Source organism: Canis lupus, chromosome 7 (assembly GCF_048164855.1).
Source record: "Canis lupus baileyi chromosome 7, mCanLup2.hap1, whole genome shotgun sequence".
Lineage (NCBI taxonomy): Eukaryota > Metazoa > Chordata > Mammalia > Carnivora > Canidae > Canis > Canis lupus.
Window position 1 is genome coordinate 6020720 of NC_132844.1, and position 21852 is coordinate 6042571.

The 21852-nt window shown below is 37.5% G+C and overlaps 1 protein-coding gene across 9 annotated transcripts in view; it reads left to right on the forward strand.

Moving 5' to 3' along the window:
• AK9 (adenylate kinase 9) overlaps positions 1-21852 on the forward strand; it is a 127224-nt gene that overhangs the window by 27401 nt on the left and 77971 nt on the right. For 6 of the 9 annotated variants that reach the window (XM_072831794.1, XM_072831796.1, XM_072831793.1 and 3 more), the window contains 8 exons: positions 1181-1255; positions 4299-4397; positions 8988-9127; positions 9208-9388; positions 13056-13200; positions 15183-15296; positions 15387-15482; positions 18796-18944. In XM_072831794.1, the coding sequence (XP_072687895.1) occupies positions 1181-1255; positions 4299-4397; positions 8988-9127; positions 9208-9388; positions 13056-13200; positions 15183-15296; positions 15387-15482; positions 18796-18944 (999 nt within the window). Of the gene's footprint in view, positions 1-1180; positions 1256-4298; positions 4398-8987; positions 9128-9207; positions 9389-13055; positions 13201-13848; positions 14183-15182; positions 15297-15386; positions 15483-16797; positions 17096-18795; positions 18945-21852 lie in introns of those variants that run through there. The other 3 variants (XM_072831800.1, XM_072831799.1, XM_072831801.1) reach the window with 3 other exon arrangements.

Here is a 21852-nt window from a genome sequence, read left to right on the forward strand (position 1 = left end):
TCTCAATTCTTCCTACTTTCTGGGATTCCAGAACTCAAATAGAGTTCAACATTTCCAATGTACAAAAATGAAATCTGGGGGCACCTGGGTGCTCAGTGGTTGAGCATCTGCCTTTGGTTCAGGTCATGATCCCGGGGTCCTGGGATCAAGTCCTGCATCAAGTTCCCTGCTTCTCCTTCTGTCTACGTCTCTGCCTCTCTTTCTGTGTCTCTTGTGAATAAATAAAAGCTTTTTAAAAAAGAAATCTGGTGGATTTTAGATTTTAATATTAAAAACAAAAAATAGTGGAAGAAAATATAGGAGAAAATTCATATAATCTTGAGATAGAGAAAATCTAATTTAAATGAGAAAGGAGGGGATCCCTGGGTGGCTCAGTGGTTTAGTGCCTGCCTTTAGCCCAGGGCGTGGTCCTGGAGTCTTGGGATTGAGTCCCACATCAGGCTCCCTGCATGGAGCCTGCTTCTCTATCTGCCTGTGTCTCTGCCTCTCTCTCTCTCTCTTTCTCTCTCTCTCTCTCTCTGTGTGTCTCTCATGAATAAATAAATAAAATCTTAAAAAAATGAGAAAGGATATCCAGAAACAATGAAAATAGATATATTTTATTATAAAAATATATTATAGAAGATGCCATAAAGTCAAAGGATAAATCTTTTTTATTTTCAATGGTAAAATATTTGCAATTGATATGAGTTAAAGACTTTCATGAATGTTAGGAAAAGAAAAAGTCTAATTAAAAAATTGCACAGATATTATGGTTAGGCAATGTACAGAGATGGCTATCTAAATATTGAAACTCACCCATAGCCAGGGAAATAAAAAGTAAAACAAACCAATTTCATTTTCAATGATCAGTTTGGCAGAAATTATTCTGTGAATATATGCTAAAAGATAGATGTCCCAAAACATTTTATATTTAAAAGGACTCTAAAACATCAGTGTAAAGAAGAACTGAAAAAAATCAGAAAGAATAAAATTCATGATAAGAAGACTAGCTTAGGCTTTTGCAAAAAAGCATTTAAAATAATATATATTATATCATGTATAATAAAGCAAACTATTTAGCTTTATTTTTTTTAACAATTTAGCTTTAATGATTTCTTCATAGTATGTTAAGATTCTGATCTGTGTTCAGTTTTGTCAATGATCCTGGATTGTAAGGTTTCTTTTCTATTTTATGCAGGAAGTAATGGCTGAGCACAATTCCCAGTATCTCATTGAGCTAGATGGAAATAAGCCCCCAGAGGAACTCTTCATGGTAAGTGCAATGTTTGTAAGAATAGCCCAAGGTTTAGAAAATCAAAAAGTCACTGACTGGATTGTACTTATTTTAATAAACATCAAAAGTATATTTACATTTTAGCACTATGTATTTTTGAAAATGTCATCTTGACACTTAAAAATATGATGTTATATCTATTTATCTGCCCATTTTTAAATCAAAATTGCATTTGAATTTAAAATCTCTGTGTAACAAAAAGTGCTTCAAAGAAAGGAAAAGCAAGTAAGAGCCAATAAGCATGTGATTAAGATGCTTACTATGAGTAATTAGGGAAATGCAAACCAAAACCATAATGAGTTACCACCTCACACCCACTAAGATGGCTAAAATTAAAAAACAAACTAACAAAAACCAGGCAATAGCAAGTGTTTGTGTGGATGTGGAAAAATTGGAGCCCTCATATGTTGCTGGTGGGATTATAAAATGGTGTGGCTGCTTTGGAAAATAGTTTGGTAGATCCTCAATAAGTTAAACATAGAATTACCATACGGCTCAGCAATCAACTTCCTGGTATATATACCCAAAATAATTGAAAACAGGTGTTCAAACAAAAACTTATACATAAAGGTTCATGGCAGCGCTATTTACAATAGCCAAAAGGTAGAAATAAGCCAAATGTCCATATACTGATGAATGGAAAAATAAAATGTGGTGTATCTATACACTGGGATATTATTCAGCAATAGAACAGAATCAAAGTTTTGTTAGATGTTACAACATGGATGAGTCTTTTTTTTTTTAACATGGATGAGTCTTGAACATGAGTCCTAAGTAAAAGAACAATTACAAAGGATCCCATATCATATGATTCCATATGATATCCAAAATAGGCAGACCTATCAAAATAGAAAATAGATTAGTGGTTGCCTGGGGTGAGGGTTACCACAATAGGAGCTCTCAGGATAAATGTGGAGTGACTACTAATACGTAAAGGGTTTCTTTGAGGGATAATGAAAGTGTTCTATTATATGGTCTCATTCATTTGGGGAATATAAAAAATAGTGAAAGGGAATAAAGGGGAAAGGAGAGAAATGAGTGAAAATATCAGTGAGAATGACAGAACATGAGAGACTCCTAACTCTGGGAAACAAACAAGGGGTAGTGGAAGGGGAGGTGGGCGGGGGGGCGGTTGGCGTGGCTGGGTGACGGGCACTGAGGGGGGCACTTTATGGATGAACACCGGGTGATATATGTTGGCAAATTGAACTCCAATTAAAAATAATAATAATAAAACTTTTAAAAATTAAGAAAGTGTTCTAAGATTGATTATGGTGGTAGTTGTACAAATCTATACTAAAAACCATTGAATTATACACTTTAAGTGGGTGAATTATATGTGAATTGTATCTCAGTGAACCTGTTTTTTAAATAAAGAATATACTCCACACTACTGTTGTCCATTCTACTTCACTGGATGCTCTACATCTCTCAAGTTGGAGAATCCCAGAGCTTGCTCCTTGTTCACTCTTCTCCATCTACCCTACTAAACGCTGCTAACTCTTAAATTTGTGTTACTATCCCAGACCTTTCCCCTGAATTCCATGCCTGTATAATCAACTGCTACTCAGTGTATCCATTTGGATGCCTTGGAGTTATCTCAGATTTAGGTGTACCAGAAAAAGTCTCTGATCCACTGTCACCACCACCTGCCCCAGGTACACTCCTCCCACAGTTTTCCCTTCTTGCTAAGTGTTAAATCCACTCATCAAGCTGCTCTTCTATTTTTCTCACATCCTATATTTTTTTTAATTTTTATTTATTTATTCATAAGAGACGCAGAGAGAGAGAGAGAGAGAGGCAGAGACACAGACAGAGAGAGAAGCAGGCTCCATGCAGGGAGCCCGATGTGAGACTCCATCCTAGAACTCCAGGATCATACCCTGGGCTGAAGGCAGACACTCAACCACTGAGCCACCCAGGCATCTCTCTCACATCCTATACCTAAGCAGGTTTTTCCTGCTTAGGAAAAATCCAGAATTTGTATTTTATAACACAGGACAGACTTTTCTCAAGGTAGAGGGCAGAAGCTCCAACAGGCCTGGTTGAAACTTGCCAAGCCTGTTAAGGCCTCATTTGCCAGTGACACCCTGGCCTTTCTGCCCATTCCATTGGCCAAAACAAATTACATGGAGAAGCTCAATATCAGTGGGATAGGGAAGTATATGGTACCCACAGTGAGCTGGGAATTAACAAGTGAAGGCAAGGAAGGATAAATTATGAACAAATAGTACAATCTACCACAGATTACCATTCACTATCAGAACTTTGTCAATCCACCATCTCTCATCTCAGAGTCAGTGTTTCATATTCTTCTGCAGGATGTCCTTATTAGTTTCTAATTCTGCCATAGGAGAGTATCATAGATGAGGTGGTTTAAAATGGCAGAAATTTATTTCCTTATAGTTTGGGAGGCTAGAAATAAAAAAATTGAGGTGTTGGCAGGGCCTTGCTCCCTCCAACACCTCTAAAGGATAATCCAACATTGCCTCTTCCAGCTGCTGTTGGTCCCAGGCATCTCTTGAATCATGGCAGTATAACTCCAATATCTGCCTCCATCTTGACATGTCTGTATTCCCTCTACCTAAAGAAGTCCCACCTCTAAGGACATGAATATTTGGGGACCAAAGGGCAGACTTTCTGGGTTGAATTGTGTTCCCCCAAAAGATATGTTGAGGTCCTAACTTCCAATACCTATGAATGTGACCTTATCTGGAAATAGGATATTTTTAGATGTAATCAAGTTAAGGTGAGTTCATACTCATTAGGGTGGGGTCTAACCTAATATAGTGGGTATCCTTATAAGAGAAGAGACTCAGACATATAGGGATAAAATGGCCATGTGACAACAAAGGCAGATACCAGAGAGATATGTCTACAAACCAGGGAACACCAAAGGTTGCCAGCAAACCACCAGAAGGTAGAGGCAAGGAAGTATTCTACAGAAGCTCCTCACTTCTTCAGAATTGTTGAGATGTTCAAATGCCAAAGTATTTAAATATTTGTTCTTTAACAAATTTAGACAGTTATGGATCGACTTAAATATCTGAACCTGAAAAGAGCAGCTGTTCTAACTAAACTTCAGAGTGCAGAGGAAGAAATTGCTGACATAATGGAAAATGTAAGTTATTTTTAACTGAAAGTCCATCTTTTCACTCCATGATGTGACCTTAATTTAATGTATTCTTTCAAAGTACAAAAGGAGTTTCCTGAAACTTTACCTTTCTAAAAATGGATTTGATTTTTAGGAAAAAGATCTAATATTATCACAATATTTTTGTGAACACTGAAAAAAAGTTTTGAAACAAAGACAATACAATCATAACAATTAACCACAAGAATAATGAGAAATAAGCCCAAGTTCATTTTTAAAATTTTGCAACACTGAAAGAAGCAAAGACATAAAATCCCTCAACTCTATAGGCACTCATTTATTCCTTCAATCATTCAACCCATTTTTTAAATAGCTACTGTGTTTCTGACGCTGATGTATTATGGATATGACAGTGATCAAATTATAATTGCTAAGTGCTAAAAAAGTTCTCAGGCCTTTTTTATTAAGATTTTATTTATTTATTGAAGAGAGAGAGAGTGAGAACACACTCAAGTTGGAGGAAGGGTGGGTGGAGGGAGAGAATCTTCAAGCAGACTCCCCGCTGAGTGTGGAGCCCATCGCATGGCTCTATCCCACGACCCATGAGATCATGACCTGATAGCCCAGTAATATCATCTAGGAAGCTCTTTAAATATGTTAATACCTAGACCAGTTAAAACAGAATCTGGGATAGGACTCTGGTATTAATTAAAACAAAACAGGATATCAAAGCCCTATCAAAAGTACAGGCAACAAAGGAAAAAAATAAATAGATGAATTGGACTTTATCAAAATGAAAAATATATTTGTTCATCAAAGAACACTACCAACAGAGTGAAAAGATAACCCACAGAATGGGACAGGATATTTGTGAGTCATATATCTGATGAGCGATTAGTACCTAGAACATATAAAGAACTCCTACAACTCAACAATAATAAAACCACCCAATTCAAAAATGCACAAAGAACTAAAAAGATATTTCTCCAAAGAAGATTTACAAATGGCTAATAAACACATGTAAAGATATTTAACATAACTAGTTATTAGGGAAATGCAAATCTGAACTACAACACAATACTACGTTATATCCATTAGTAGGATGGCCATTATCCAAAAAATAGAAAATAAGTGCTGTCAAGGAAGGAGAGAAATTAGAATGCTTGTGCACTGTTGGTGTCGACGTAAAATTATGTAACACTATGTAAATCAGGTTGGTGGTACCTCAAAACGTAAAATACAGACTTACCATGTGATCTAGCAATTCCACTCCTAGGTATATACCCAAATGAACTGAAAGCAGAGACACAAACAGACACTTGTACACCGATGTTCGTAGCCACTTTATTCACAATAGTCAGAAGGTAAAAGTGACTCAAGTGTCCATCAATGGATAAATGGATAACAGTGATATACACACACATACATATGTACACATGCACGCACAGACACACAGACACACACACTGGAATGTTATTCAGCCTTAAAAAGAAATGAAATCCTGATACGAGCTAAAATATGGATGGAACTTGAAAACATTTTGCCAAGTGACACAAGCCAGCCAGACACAAAAGGACAAACATGATTCTACTTATATGAGGAAGGGCGGAATGAGGAGTTATTGTTTATTGGGTGCAGAGCTTCCCAATTGTTTGGGTTAATGAAAAAGTTCTGGAAATGGATAGTGGTGATGGTTGCACAACAGTGTGAATGTACTTCATGTCATTGAATTGTAAATTTCATGTTATGTATATTTTACTACAATTTAAAAAAACCTCAAAGACCTCCTTGCAGATTCTACTGTGCAACCAGGGATGAGAATCACTGGTTTGAAGGGGGGTGAGAGAGACACAAAGACCTCAGTGAGAATTTGAACTCCCTGATGAAGAGTGTGAAGCCTGTTACACCTGAGAGCTGTTAGAAGGGAAAAGGATGTGTGGTGGAGGGGGGGAGGGGAGTGAAGAGGAGTATGTGGTGGGAGGAGGGACAGTGTCAGCCTGGCACCTAGCACAGTAGATGGTAACAGCATTGATTTTCAAACAAGACAGATGTACATTTGAACTCCAAATCTAAAGCCTACCAGATCTGTGATTTTGCTTAACCTTATGCTTTATTCAGTCATTGAAAAAGGGATGATAAGGCCTACCACATAGTGTTATTATAAGGATGATATGAGATGATGCTTGTGATGTTCCCAGAACCAACAGTAATATTCAGAATATCTGAGAGCTATATTGCAGGGCAGGCTGGCTTCATGGGCTAGCAACCCATGCAGTCACACAGGACCCCATCCTTAGAAGAGCCCCACAGTTTTTTAAATGAAATTCTTAACAACTTTAGAGTAAGGGCCCTGCATTTCTACTTTGTCCTGGGCCTGGTGATTTAGCTCATGGAGTACAAGGACCTTCACCCAACTCAACAGAGCTGGAAGTGGAGCTGAAGAATCTCTTGTATGCCTTGCATTTGTGTCTAGTTGCTAGATCATGGATGGATCCAGAAGTTCATCAGCAAGAGGCTCAGGTGAAAGGAGAGCTTGAGTGTAGTGGCTATAGCTGCCAACTTTCTCATGCGTACTTCTTACCTTGACTGTGTCTGAGGTCCCCCTCACAGGATCCTCTGGATCAATCTTTCAGTCTCTCCAGAAGGTGAGCCTCCAGTCTTCTGATTAAAGGAGAAGTGGTGGCAGGATTGAGGGACAGTTGGCCAACTGAGTGAAGTGGGCAGTAACACTGACCCCCGGCACTTCCTTTTAAAGACTTTCAACCAATTATCTGGTCTTTTGCTCTCTGTCACCCGTTTCACAGGGACCTGATGTCAACAGGTCCTGATCCCAATAGGATTTTGCAGACTGAGTCAACTCATTTCTTGTCTTGCCCATCCCACACATTCCTGCCACCACAGACGCTGAGCCCTCACTTCAATTTAAGTTAGTTTCCACCGTCTTTCTAGTTTATAAAAATGTGTAGTCATGCTGGTCAGCTGTCAGCTCTTCTGGTGCCCCTTCCAGCCTGTGTTCTCATAAATTCATATTTATTTTTTTTGCATTCCGCGGCTGTCATTTTTGCGAAGTTTTAGGAAAGCAGCAAATACAAACGCATGTATTGAGTCTGCCTTGTTTAACCAGAGGCAGTCCTGAGCATTTTTAGACTAATATCAAACTCGTTCGAAAGCTCATTTTCTCATTGCCCCTCAGCATCTGCTAGACGTGTGGCCTTGGAGACTTGAGGTTCAGAGAGGAGCATGATCTGCTATTTAAACAAGTTTCCTTTGAGAGAATGCCCAGTGTCTGCTTTCAAACACTTTTCCCAAGTTTGTGCTAGAAGTAGGGATGATGAGGAAAGAGTGACTGCCTCCTGACTTAGGTAGATAGGTTTCAGTCCCTAGTTGATTGTCTGTAGACTCCATAGAGAAGGGTGGTAACCCAGCATGGCCCAACGATGAGCTTCTCTGTCTCATTCAACTCCCCTAACTATTGACCATTTCCTTAACATTTAGCTACTTCTTTCAGCCTTCAATTTTGGACATGCGTGCAGCATCCTTGCGGCGTGCATGCCTCTTTAGTCTCTGATGCTACAATGGTCCATAGGTACTATTCTCATCTGTCCTCCATACTCAGCTCTGGAGCCAGCAGAATACATGTGACATATACATCTGAAGGTTGGAAAAAGCCAAGCTGGACCCCTTTCCCCCAGCTGTTGCCTACTTTCCCCAATTCTTTTGTTCCTGATCAGCAGTCTGCAGTCTCTGGAAGTGGTTCTTAACTTTTCTGGAGGTCGCTGACAGAAAGAGATTTTATATTTTAAGAAGAACAAAAGAGCTAAGTAAATGCAAAAAAAAGCAATCTACATATAACATCTTACTATTTAAAAACTTAGTTAAATTGGCTAAGAATCTGGTTTTTCAAGCCTTTTCTTTTTTTCTTTTTTTAGAGAGAGAGCACACACGTGCATAAGTGGGGGGGTGGGGGGGAGGGAAAGGGAGAGAGAAAGAGAGCATCTTAAGCAGGTTCCATGCCCTGCATGGAGCCTGAGGTGGGACTCGATCTCATGACCCTGACATCATGACCTGAGCTGAAATCAAGAGTTGGATGGTTAACCAACTAAGCCACCCAAGCACCTCAAAGCTTTTTAATAAGAATTTTTCCAAAAAAAAAAAAAATGCTTGATAAAATTTAAAACAAGGTCTTAGGGCAGCCTGGGTGGCTCAGCGGTTTAGCACCGCCTTTAGCCCGGGGTGCGATCCTGGAGACCCGGGATCAAGTCCCATGTCAGGCTCCCTGCATGGAGCTTGGTTCTCCCTCTGCCTGTGTCTCTGCCTCTCTCTCTCTCTCTCTTTCTCTCTCTCTCTTTCTCTGTGTGTGTGTGTGTCTTTCATGAGTAAATAAATAAAATCTTAAAAAAAAAATAAAACAAGGTCTTATAACAGAAATGAAAACTATTTGTTGTATTAAATTCTGTACAAATACAGAATGGTTGCAATTAAGAAAAAAGCAAATATTTGCTTTCCAAATTATCTCTTAAATAGTAAAGCACTATCAAATAAGAAATGAAACACTTAATACTGTTAATTTTACCAAAACTATGCCCACATTTTTAGGGTAGTATTTGTTTTTAACAGGATGAGCTATTGCGTACTCTCTCATCTTATAAACTCATTGCACCAAGATACAGGTGGCAGAGAAGCAGATGGGGACGTTTATGTCCTGTGGCTTTAAAAGAAGGTAACATTTATCCAGGATTACCAGATTTTTCTGTGAGGTAAGTAAGATTTTCAAAACTTAATCTTAAAACTTGCCCATACCCCTTTTCAGTTGTTTATAATTATGGCATATCTTAAGTTTTCTAGGCAAAATATACTGTCTTTCATCAGAAGAAGCATTAAAAACATTTTTACTGAACCCACGTCCTTATCTTCTTCCACCTATGCCGGCACCACCATTTAAAGTATTCATATTTGGACCTCAGTCTTCAGGGAAAACAACACTTAGCAATTTACTTGCAGAAAATTACAAAGGAAAGGTAACTACTTAGCTAGCTACCTACCTACCTATCTATCCTTGAATATAATTTGTAGGACTTTAGGATTCACAGAATTTGTACTCTGTTTTCTTAATTTTACACTGTCAGTTGGGTAATTGTCCTACTGGGCTTGTCCTACCTTTTGCAAAAGGCAGCCACTCCAAGCCCATAGCCTCTCCTGCTTCCCAACAGCCCACGGATCTGACTGTTCTGTCATGCAGACTGTGCCACCCATTACCTGTTTGGGTTTCACTCATCTCCTGTTTCCTGGGTCACAGTCCTCCTAGCTCTCCGTCCCTCTCCCCATGCAGTCACTCCTGCCATCATTCTTAGTATCGACAAAGATGAGTCTCTTAGGTGACAAACATCTTTGTCTTGTCAGTTCCTTGGTTTCTCTCCCCAGAGATCTTATTCTCCATCCTGAATAAAATGAAGAAAAATTATTTTTAGTTTAGACCAAATAGCAGCAGAGGTGGTGAGAAGCAGGCAGATTGGGGATATAATTTAGTGAGGGATTAGAATGGAGAGGAGTTCTCTGCAAAGCCAGAGTGCTGGAGTGGAGAGCAAAAGGGGGAAGGCATGAGATGATGAGGGCTGAAGACACACTCAGAACAGTGCAGCCCTGGGAAGGGGTTTGACCTTATTCCAAATGCTATTCCTTTGTACGCAGGTGTAATATTTTCTATTTGCTTTTAACTTTTTATTGTAAAATGTGACAGAAAAGTGAAGGTCAGTGAATAATCACAAAACAAACCCATATGACCACCGCCTAGGTCAAATACGGGATGGCCACCACCCTGGAAGCCCCCTCATGTCTCCTCCCAGTATCAGTCCTCTTACTCCTTCCACAGAGGTAACTGCTGCCCTCAACTTTATGGTATTCACTCCTCTTCTTTTCTCTTGTGGTTGGTTTTACCATGTAAATGTGCATCTAAATACCATAGGTTAGTTTTGCATATTTTCTTAACTTTCTAGACTGAAACAATTTACGTTCTTTGTGCCTGGCTTTTTTTGCTTCACATTATGATTGTGATGTTTATGCATGTTATTTATACATGTTAGTGCATATAGCTGCAGTTTATACATTTTTTATTGCGTTCTGTTGATTGAAGTATATTGTAATCTATTTATCCAGTTGAGTGTTAATAAAACTTGGGCTGATATCTTTATATACTTTGGAGAAATATCTAGAAGTAAAATTCCTGGGACATGGAGTATGCATTCATTCAAGTTGTGTAGATAATGCCAAATCGTTTTCCAAACTAAATTCTATGAGTTTACAACTCTATCAGTGGTGTGTGAGTTCTATTATTTCACATGCCTGCCAACTTTCATTGTGATCAGTCTTTCTAATTTAAGCCATTCTAGCAGGTGTATCTCATTGTGATTTTAATTTGCATTTCCCTGAAAGTAATTAGGCTAAATACTTTTTCTTCTGTTTATTGATTGGCCATTCAGCCTCCTTTTGAAGTATTTGTTCAAGTCTGTTGTCCATTGAAAATTTTTTTGCATGCTTTTGGTAGGAATTCCTTATATTGTCTGTATACAAGTTCTTTCTTGACAATACACATTATGAATATTTTATGCCATTCTATGGTTTGCCATTTCACATTACATTACAGTATGTGTCAGACAAAGGAATTATAATTTTAAAACAAAAAGAGCTCTTACAAATCAATATGCAGATGAAGTCCCAGTGGAAAAAAATAGCAAAGAAGCCATTCACAAAACAATAGATGCAATAGAATAGCCAAGAATCATGAGAAAAGGGTTATCACCTCCCTGATAACAAGAGAGATGCCATGTTGATCTCACTGTTGGGAGTTGAAAGATCACTATTAACAACCAATATTGTTGTGTGGCTAGGATGGGGGAAGTGCACTTTCATACACTGCTGGGAAGAGTATAACCATTAGGGATGACAATTAGAAATATGTAAGAGCCTAAAGTCCATACATATCCTTTGAACTGTTAATTCTATTTTATAGATTTTTCCTAAAGAAACTATAAAAGATATATACATAACTTTGTTCATCATAGCCTAGTTTATAATAGCAAAAACATGTATACCTAAGTGTATATTATTAGCATTTTAGTTAAATAAGCTGCAATATGTTCATCTGATACAATACTGTGTATCCATTAAAAAAATGATGCTGTAGGGGCACCTGTGTGGCTCAGTGGTTGAGGGTCTGCCTTTGGCTCAGGTCATGATCCCAGGATCCTAGGATCAAATCAATCCCACATCAGGCTCCCCCTGGGGAGCCTGCTTCTCCCTCTGCCTATGTCTCTGCCTCTCTCTCTGGGTCTCTCATGAATAAATAAATAAAATCTTTTTTAAAAAATGATGTGTAAAAAAAATTTTTAAAAATGATGTGTAGATGTATATTTTTTGTCATGGAATAATGTAATACAAGTGTATTGAAGGAAAAGCAAAATAGAATCTAAAAGTGTGAAAATATTATTTAAACTTAAAAGGCATGTAGAAATCTATTTCTAACATCCTAATATTCAATACAAAGTATATTATCTACCTTACAATGGACTTATATTCAGAATATATATATAGAATTATAATCCAATTTTTTAAATGGGCAAAAGTTGAACATGAAGGTAAAAGAATGACCAGTAGCACATAATAGAAGCTCAAATTTTTTGTGATTAGGGGAATGTAAATTTAAACTGCAATGAGATACTTCTTCATACCCACTAGAATGGCTAAAATTTAAAAGATTCACAAAACCAAGTGTTGGTAAAGATACAGAGTAACTGTAATTTCTATAATTGCTGGTGGAAATATAAAATAATTCAACCATTTTGGAAACAGTTTAATGGCTTATTATAAAATCAAATATCCACTTACCATATGACCCAGTAATTCCACCTCTAGGCATTTGTCCAAGGTAAATAAAAGCATATGTCCACAAGAAGACTTCCTCATAGATGTTCATTACTAGTTTATTTATAGAAGCCCCAAATTGGAAAAGTCCAAATATCCATCAAAGATGAATGGATTAAAAAAAAAAATCTTCATACAGGGATACTACTCAACAATAAAAGAGAACTGATTACTGATATATACACTTACACTGATGAATCTCAAAAAGATTGTACTAAGGGGAAACGCTTGGAAAAGATTACATACTGTATGATTCTATTTATATGAAATTCTAGAAGAGGTAAAACTAATATATAGTGACAGAAAACAGGGGTGGCCAGGGGCTGGGAACTGACTATAAAAAAGCATGAGGGAACTTTTTGGGGTGGTATGAATGTTCTATATCTTCATTGTAGTTGTTGTTATGTGTACATATTTGTCAAAACTCATCACACTGTATATTTAAAGTGGATTTAAGTTTATTGTAAGTCATACACACAAAATTGATTTTTTTTTAAAATGTGTAGCTTGAAAAAAATGTGTAGCTCGAATATATATTACATGACACATACATATGTAAGCATATCATACTACATGAAAAGTAGGACTGAATTTCTATGAAAGCATGTTCTCAAAAATCGTTGGATTCTGAAAATAACATACCTCAAGTAGCCATTGAGATGTTTAAGGTAGATAAGTCTAGATATAGAAATAGATATAGATGCACAATGTGTTCAAGAATTCCCAGTGATTTCTGCTTCTGTTGGTTTTCTCAAATATTCTTTGCAGGTAATTGACTATGCCAAGCTTGTTCAACCGCGTTTTGATAAAGCCCTTGAAACGTTAGTAAGAGATACCATAGCCCAGGCCACTGAAACGGCGATTAAAGCTGTGAGAGAGCAGCTTCTCATAAAACTACAAGCTAAAAGACAAGGTGAACCGTCTCTGTCAAATGTGTGTTCCGAGCGTAGGTCAACAATTCAGCCTTGGCTGCCTGAGGGCTGGGACTTGCTTTGCTCACCTTGGTAACCCTGGCACCTTCTACAGTGTCGCCTCTTAATACTTTGTTGGAGACACAAATATACATAAACCTGATTCGTAAACAGAGAAAAGATTTCAATCCTTGACCTCTAAGGAAAGGAATCAGAGAGCTCAGAAAGAGCTTCCCAATTTGGATTTACTTTTGTGAATTGGCCAGAGACTGAATAGAATTTATACCTTTATTGATAACCGGTAGTGACAAGGGCACTCCACCGGATTCTCGTGGAGTTTACGTTGCTGCTGCTGCTGCTGCTGCTGTCAGCCCCAATCGTAATTAATGTCTTCTCTTTGGAGGTATTAATTTCAAGTTCAAAACAGTCATAAGGCAACAAAACTGAAAGAAGCCCTAGTGATCAATTAACACAATTCTGTAACTTTACAGATGAGGAAAACTTTTCACATAAATTGCAAAGCTTCTACCATTTTCTGTTCTTGAAACTGTTTAAATAGTAAGGAAATTATCCCTTCCTGCATGGCAATGTTGAGCTTTTGCTAGGAAAGAACAGGTTATTTGCCTAATCTGCCTCTTCTTTCTCATCAGCCTACAAATAAGTAAAAGAGTCCAACATGGTGCCCAACAGCAAAAAGACCAGCACTAAGATTACGTGCCACCCTTGGATGCCTGGGTGGTTCAGTCGGTTAAGTGTTTGCCTTCGGCTGAAGTCATGATCCTCGGCTCCTGGGGTAGAGCCCCGTATCAGGCTCCCTGTTTAGTGGGGGGGGTCCGCTTCCCCCCTCCCTCTGCCCCTTCTCCTGCTTGTGGGCACTCATGCACACATGTGCTCTCTCTCTCTTTCTCTCAAATAAAATCTTTTAAAAAACTACATTATTTGCATGCCATCCAAATAATGAACTTATATTTTTAGTATATTATCCTCAAAATGAAAACCAAAAGTTTTAAAAATATTCATGGACAACTCATAAACTAATGCTTAATAAATATTGATGAAGACTACAAAGAGGGCTTGTTATTCAATTTGTTTAAGGCTGGACAGAATGAATTCATTAATTCATTCAACCTGAGTACTTTGTATTAGGTGTAATTCTAGGTATGGGGCTACGGAGGTGAACAAGACACATGAAACTCCTATCTTTGTGGTTGTCACATTTTAATGGAGAATAGAGGGGGAAAAACAAGTGAACAGATAGAAAAAATAGAACACAGTACCGGGTCAGGTGGTGATTAGGGCAGGGGTGCTGGAGTGTTCTGATGAGCAGGGAAGACCTCTCTGAAGAGAGGACATTTAATTGAAACCTGGATCAAGAAGGAATTAGCCAAGATCCAGGAGGAAGAACAGTGATGGGTACTATTTCTTAGACTCTGTAGTAATTCCTTTCACATCAAATTATGGCACAAAATCATAGATTTTAGGTCTTTCCACAAATTGCTTTCTCCCACTAGAATATAGAAACAGATGCCATCTCTGTATACACTGCAAACTTAAGAAGCTCTTCCTTTTCTTTTTCAAATTCCATAATTACTCTAAATCTGACAGTAGGGTTCTTAAAAATTGTTTTAAATGGAATTTTCTGGTTCCACTAATTAGCTGGTTCTACCGCTAGTTTTGCTAATTTCACTTCTATAGTAATACGGAGGATGGCAGCTAACATGCAATAGGCTGCTTGTGTGCCAAGCATTTTCCTCAGTGTCTGAGTCTACTCATTTAATCCTTAAAACAATACTTGGATGATTTGATGATCCTCATTATGCCCAGTAGAAATCAAAACAGAGAGATCAAATGATTTGCCAAAGCCACACTCCCTGAGTCAGAACTCACATTCAAGTCTGCCAGTCTTTAAAGCAGATTTAATGACCATCCCTGTCTCCCCACTGCCAACTATATTTTGCTAACACAACCCATTACTATCTTTTAGAACAGTCAACTTTAAGAGATCTTGAAAGAGAATTTGAAGGGAAAGAATATGGCAAGTTCCCAACTGATCCGTATAAGACCTTAGAAGAGTCGCGGTCTTCATTTGATGAAGATGGTAAAAAATATATATATTCCTGATGTTCTTAGACAAATCTTTCCTAATCTAAACAGATTAGCTGTTAAAGCATATAATTCTTTCATGCAGTGTTCACCCATGAATCCCAAAGAGAAAGCCTTTTAGAAGACAATGAAGACAAAAAGAGTTCAGAAAATGTCCTTCAGGATCAAGCCTCTAAAACTGGTAAAGATGGTAACAAAATGAATGGCTCATGCCATGCATATGGATCTTATTTCCATTTATTTCGTATTTTATCATGTTTATATTGAAGCTTAAAATGATGCCCCATATTGGACACATAAGTTGAAAAAAATGGGTTTTTGCTTATAGATTTAAACTGAGCAGCTATAGAACAGAAATAGATTTTCTAAGAAAAATCTAATAAGATAATAAATTCTTTCTTAAGAGCTGTCTAACATTCTGGAATCAGAACATCACAAACCTAGAGTGTGATCTGTGAAATGTTACCATTTAGTGCTATTTACCCTTAAAATTTTTTTCCATTCGTATATTAACGTAATTACAGTGTAAACTATTTTTACCTTTTTTTATTTATAAGTCAACATTTATTTATATTACTTCATTAGGAAGTATTTTAATTCTCATTTTAAATAACTGCACAATTTCCCTATTCATAGATAATAGTTTTAGGTAGTACTTTGTGTTGTAAACTTATTTTTCAGATTTTTTTCACTACTACAAATAATGCTTTAATGACGTGTTTACATTGTCTGCATGCTGACATTGGTGGAATCACAAGTTTAATTAGTATGAAGATATAGACAGAGCCAAATTGCTTTGCATAAAAGTTATTCCAAAAAAAAAAGTTATTCCAAATTATGTTCCCCTCAGTAATATACAAAATATGTATTACTGTTTCCTTGGCATATTTTCTTTTAAAATATAATTCAATTTTTATTTGACTATTTCTGAAATTTAATATTTTAATATTTATTAACCACATGTTTCTTCTTTTCTGAGGTGACCATTTTTGTCTTTGGCTCATTTTCTAAGTTTCTATATCAGTTATATGGTTTCTATAAAACTTTCTGTATCAGTCACTTATTTTTCATTTTTTTTTCCACATTGGGTCATTTGTCTTTTAAATCACTTTGCTATTTTTGAAGTAGCGGGATTTTTCATAGTTTTATGGTCAAATCATTACTTTCACTTTATTGATTTCTTCCATTTCCTTTCAGATTTTACAAAGTCATCTTCTCAGCCAGAGATTTAATATATACTTATATTCTTTTTTTTTCTATGGGTCCAACCTTTTGGTATTGTTTTTAAATGCTTCTGTAAATCACTGTGTTATATAATGTAGAGCTGATTTTTTGTTTGGTTGGTTCCTCTTAATTGAGACAGATGTGTGCTTGGCTGGTGTTTATTTTAAGCCTAGTAGGAATTGAACTGGGTACTGTCAGAAACTTATGTATGGCTCTCCTCCTCCAATACACACACACACACACACACACACACACACACTCTCTCTTCACAGGAGGACCCGAGATATTAAAATTTTGGCCAAGTAACATCTGCCAGCCTCATCCCAGCTGCTGCCGAGTTCCTAGCACCAAAACAGAAAGAAAGCCCCTTCCCCGTACTGCCTGTTTTCTCTGTAGGGGAGGCAGTTCAAGGTAGAGGCATGCCCTGGTAAAAAGACAGTCTCCCTGCAAGCCTTTACCTCTTGAAGCCAGGAGATGGTTAGTTACATCAGGAGCAGCAAATTTGATATATTTTTTTTTTTCCAATTTAGATCCACTGGCATTATATGAAACTAAAATTTCTCTTGGATTTGTTATAGGTTAAGTCATTATTTTCACTGCGGATATTATGTGCCTTCTATTTACCTATTTAATTACTGTGATTGTAATTTCAATTTAAAAAAATTTGGGAACACGAGTCCTGGTTCCCTGGACCCATACATACCACACTCTTCTTTGGCAATCGCCTACAATGTAATACTGGTTTTTAGGTGTTAGCAATGTTTTATTCACAGATGAGAAAGAAACCAGTGAACCATCTACATTTAAAGGAAGTTTTCAAGGCTCTGGTCAAGATCTTAAGTTGGAATCCAAAAAGGGAAAATTAATGTTTGGGTAATTTGATTCTCTTAGATTTTGGATCTGAAAATCACAAATAATTCCTTCAGAATTTTGAAGGAGAAATATGTGATTTTAAAAAAATTATTAATACTCTATGTTAAAGGCTACTCTATTGTAAACAGACATGCAAGAACACACACACAAAAAGATAATGTGATATATTGTTTTGGTGAAAAAGAATATTGTGAAGACAAGGGCTGGCCATCCCCAGCATGTGGCTACCAGAATAAGTTACAAAATGGCTGGTGGTACTCAGCTGTTATATCAATATGCTTAGTAGGAAGAGGGAGAAGGCAAGGGACAAAAACTAGCGCTCCACCCAGCTGAGTTATTCCTCTTTAAAGAGATAACAGGAAGACTCACCAGGGAAAAAAATAAATCTGCTTGCATGTTATCTATGGGCCACCTAAGTTATAAGGGAAGTTGGAAGATGTAGTGTTTTTAGCTGGGCACGTTGCTGACCCCAACAAAATCAGGATTCTGTTACTAAGAAAGAGAAGAATGGATATTGAGTGAACAACTAGCAGCTTCTAGAACATTTGGTATCTTTGCCTGGTTATTTCTGCCTCATCATACCACCTTCTCAAGGCTACAGGAAGGAAGACTGTGGGTTCTTGACTCTTCCACTCTGGCTCTCAAGGAACCGCTGGTTCTGTACATCCCCAACAACAAACCTCCCACTTCACAGCAGAGGGCAGTAAGCAGTTGCTCTTGGAAGGCCCTTTGGAGATTTCTGGGCTAGGATAGATTGGGCTCTATCAGAAGACCCTGGTGATGGAGCACTGGGGCAGCAGGTCAGGAAGCACAGCTGGAAAGGCAGAGGTCGAGGAGTCAAGTGCAGCTGCCAATCTTCTGTCTTATTAGAGGAGTAGATGAGTACCACATCATGATGTAGCCTATGGGCCAACTCAGCTGTGTAAGGAGTTAGCACACAGTGAGGGCAAGAAGGAAGTACAACACTTGAAAAATCAGCCTGTGGCACCCTTTCTTCCACCCCTGCCTACTTGCCTACCCCTTATCCTCTCACAGTTTCACATGGTCCCATGCTTATAATTGGAAGCATTCATCTTGTTTTCTGATTCATCCCCTAGATGCTCACGTTTTAGCTTGACCCTGGAATCCTTTGGTCCCTATCTCTTCTACCTGGCTTCCTGGGTATTGACTCCTGCTGGACATGACTTCTTACCTCATTCACTTTCATTCTGATACACTGGCTTTAAGCCACTGCTCTGATGTTTTATGTTTCCTGACTTAACGTTTCCTCCCTAGTCTATCTCCCTCTTCTTAAAGCATGTACCGTGGTAACACAAAACTAGTACTTTCTTGGATCAAGTATTAGCAATCATGTTCTATTGCCAATAGCACTGTCCACTAAAATTATTTTACATTAGACCTATTAGAAGACTCAATAGAAGAGGTAACTGCAGAGCATCCAGAGGTGGTTTCTATACTAGAGGAGACTATAAAAATGACGAAGGATATGAACTTTGAACAGCCGTATGAAAAACATGCTGAAATCCTAGAGGAAATCATCAAAGAGGTAAGAAATCCAGATCCGAATGCTTATGCCCTTTGGTAATTTTTTAATATATCAACAATTATGCAATATCATTTCATAGCTTTGAAATTAATTCTTCATTAACTTTTCTTTAAAGGGGTTCAGTTGGTTAAAATATCGTGCCCGTGAAGCCAATACCAAAGTTAGGTATTTCATCTATGAGCTAATTAGTTGGAAACAGACAAATTTCACTCCATAGCTGATTTATTTCACCCGACCACCTTGAACATGTATTCATAAGGGAAATGAATGGACACACAAGTGATTGTTCAATCTAAGGGTAAAATAAAGCCTCAGGTGGTATGTTATACCGCTGGCAAATCAGAAGGTTTATCTTTGGCCTATAAGAAACAATATATCCATATGGATCTATTTTGTACAGAGACCTTGAGTAAGCTTCCAGGGCAAAAGTCAAAGACAACAAATCTGTTTTGGACTCTCAACAATCTTCTTTGGTGGGCTCCTGGAGCCCCAGACTGTACCCAAGGTGAGTTGCTGTCTCCTCCAAGCTCTCCATAGAGAGCTTTCAACTTCGCAACTTCTTCTGTATCTCCTCAAGTTGTTCTGACACCAGTTGGTTACTTCAGGAAAATTCTGAGGACCTACTATTGCCCTGTAATGTGCTAACTACTAGGGATATGAGGATGAATTAAACACAGCTCTTTAAGGAGCTATCAGTCAGGTGGGAAGGCTGAGGCATAATCCAATCTTCGAGTTATCATGTACTATGTGGTAAGTAGATATGTACAGGGTGTAGGAATCCCACCTGCAACCAGGGCTGTCATCTCCGCATGGAAAGTGAGACAAAGTATCCCGGAGGAGAGACACACAGGTAAGGGACATCTTTAGCACTGTGGAAGTCCCATCTTTGCCCTTCGCTGAAAATTTCCTTCATTCTCCTCAGAGGTTATTCTAGAAGATACACATCTACAAGGAATACTAAAAAGACCTCTGATATAGGAAGTATATAGTGTCACTAGATGATAAACTGCCACTCTGGGATGGTGGAGGAGTTTAAACCACGTGAGATTTTAACATCAAATCTCTTATCAGATTGTCTTTCTCAAGAGAACAGAGACCTGTGTAGGAGATTGACTTGTCATCAATTTTGATGGTCTCTGTGAGTAGTAAGGCTATTTTTAGAAAGTAGTTGGATTGAACCTAAAACTGCTCTAAAACAAGAAAAATAAGGTTCTTAAAAAAAAAGTAGCCAGATAAAGAAATGTGCTCCTTTATGTCATTTGCTCATTTTTAAATAGTTTATTTTTGTCTTCATTTATAGTCATGTGTTCTGAATATGAGTCCTTTGTTAGAAGTGTTGCAACTATCTTTACAAATATCTTCTATTCTGAATACTAGGAGTTAATTTTAATGAAGTCCAATTTATTAACTTTTTCTTTCATAGGTAGTGCTTCTTATGTCCTATTTCAGAAGTCTTTGGCTGTTCAAGATCAGGAAGATATATTTTCTCCTAGGTTCTCTTCTGTAAATTTTGCATTGCCTTTCATATTTAGATCTGATGTCCACTTTGGATTAATTTTTATGCATACAAAAAAATACCCAAATAGCCAATAAGCATATTAAAATGTACTCAACATCATTCATAAAAAAAAAAACATCATTCATTATCAGAAAAATACAAATTAAAACCACAACATGAGGAAGGGGATGAAGAAGTGCAAACTTCAAGTTATGAAAGAAGTCAAGGGGATGAAAAGTACAGCATAGGGAATGTAGTCAATAATATTGTAATAACTCTGTATGGTGGCAGATGGTGACTACATTTATCATGGTGAGCATTTTCTAATGTATTTAATTGCAGAATCACTATGTTGTACACCTGAAATTAATATAATATTGTATATCAATCATACTTCAATGACAAATAATAATACATACATACTTTTACACGGATTTTTTAAAAAAAACTCACATCATGAGGATTAAGGTTCATTTTTTTTAATATGGATATCCAGTTGTGTTCCAGCACCATTTATTGAAAAGACGAACCTTTCCCCACTATCATAAATCAAGTGGCCACGTCTGTGTGATCTATTTCTGGACACTGCATTCTGTTCCATGGACCTATTTGTCTACCTGCATTCCACTACCACACATATTAACTCCTGTAAGTTTATAATAAATTTTGAAATCTGGGGCAGCCCTGGTGGCTCAGCGGTTAAGCGCCACCTCCTGCTTCTCCCTCTGCCTGTGTCTCTGCCTCTATCTCTCTCTGTGTGTCTCTCGTGAATGAATGAATAAAACCCTTAAAAAATTTTTTTTGAAATCTGGAAGAGAGAATCCTTCAACAGCTTGTTTCTCCTGTCACTGCATCCTTCTCTGTCATAAGCTGTTTTGTTCTGCTTGCTTTTTCAAGAGTATCTTGGCTATTATGGGTCCTTTTCACTTCCACATAAATTTCAGAATTATCAAATTGCAGACACATGCAAACATACACACACACACACACACACACACCCCTATTGAAGTTGTGATTGGGTGCATTGTAATTGTAAATAAATTTGATGAAAACTACTATCTTCACAATATTGGGTCTTCTAACCCATGAGCATAGAAAAGCCTTACTTTATCTTGGTCTTTAATTTCTCCCCACATTGTTTTATAGTTTTCAGTATAGAGGTCTTCAATATCTCTCAGCAGGTTTATTTGTAGGTATTCGATGTATTTTAGATAATGCTGTGGTCCTATTTTGTTTTCAAATTGTTGTTTCTGTAATCATATTTTAGCCTCTTTTTCTGTTGTACTTCCCACTACATTTCATTTTCTGATCTGAAGCTCATAGCCCATATACAGAACAGATATAAGTGATGGTCTTGGGCCTAATATATGATCACGTCCAGGAAAAGAGAATAGGTTTTATTTCATTTGC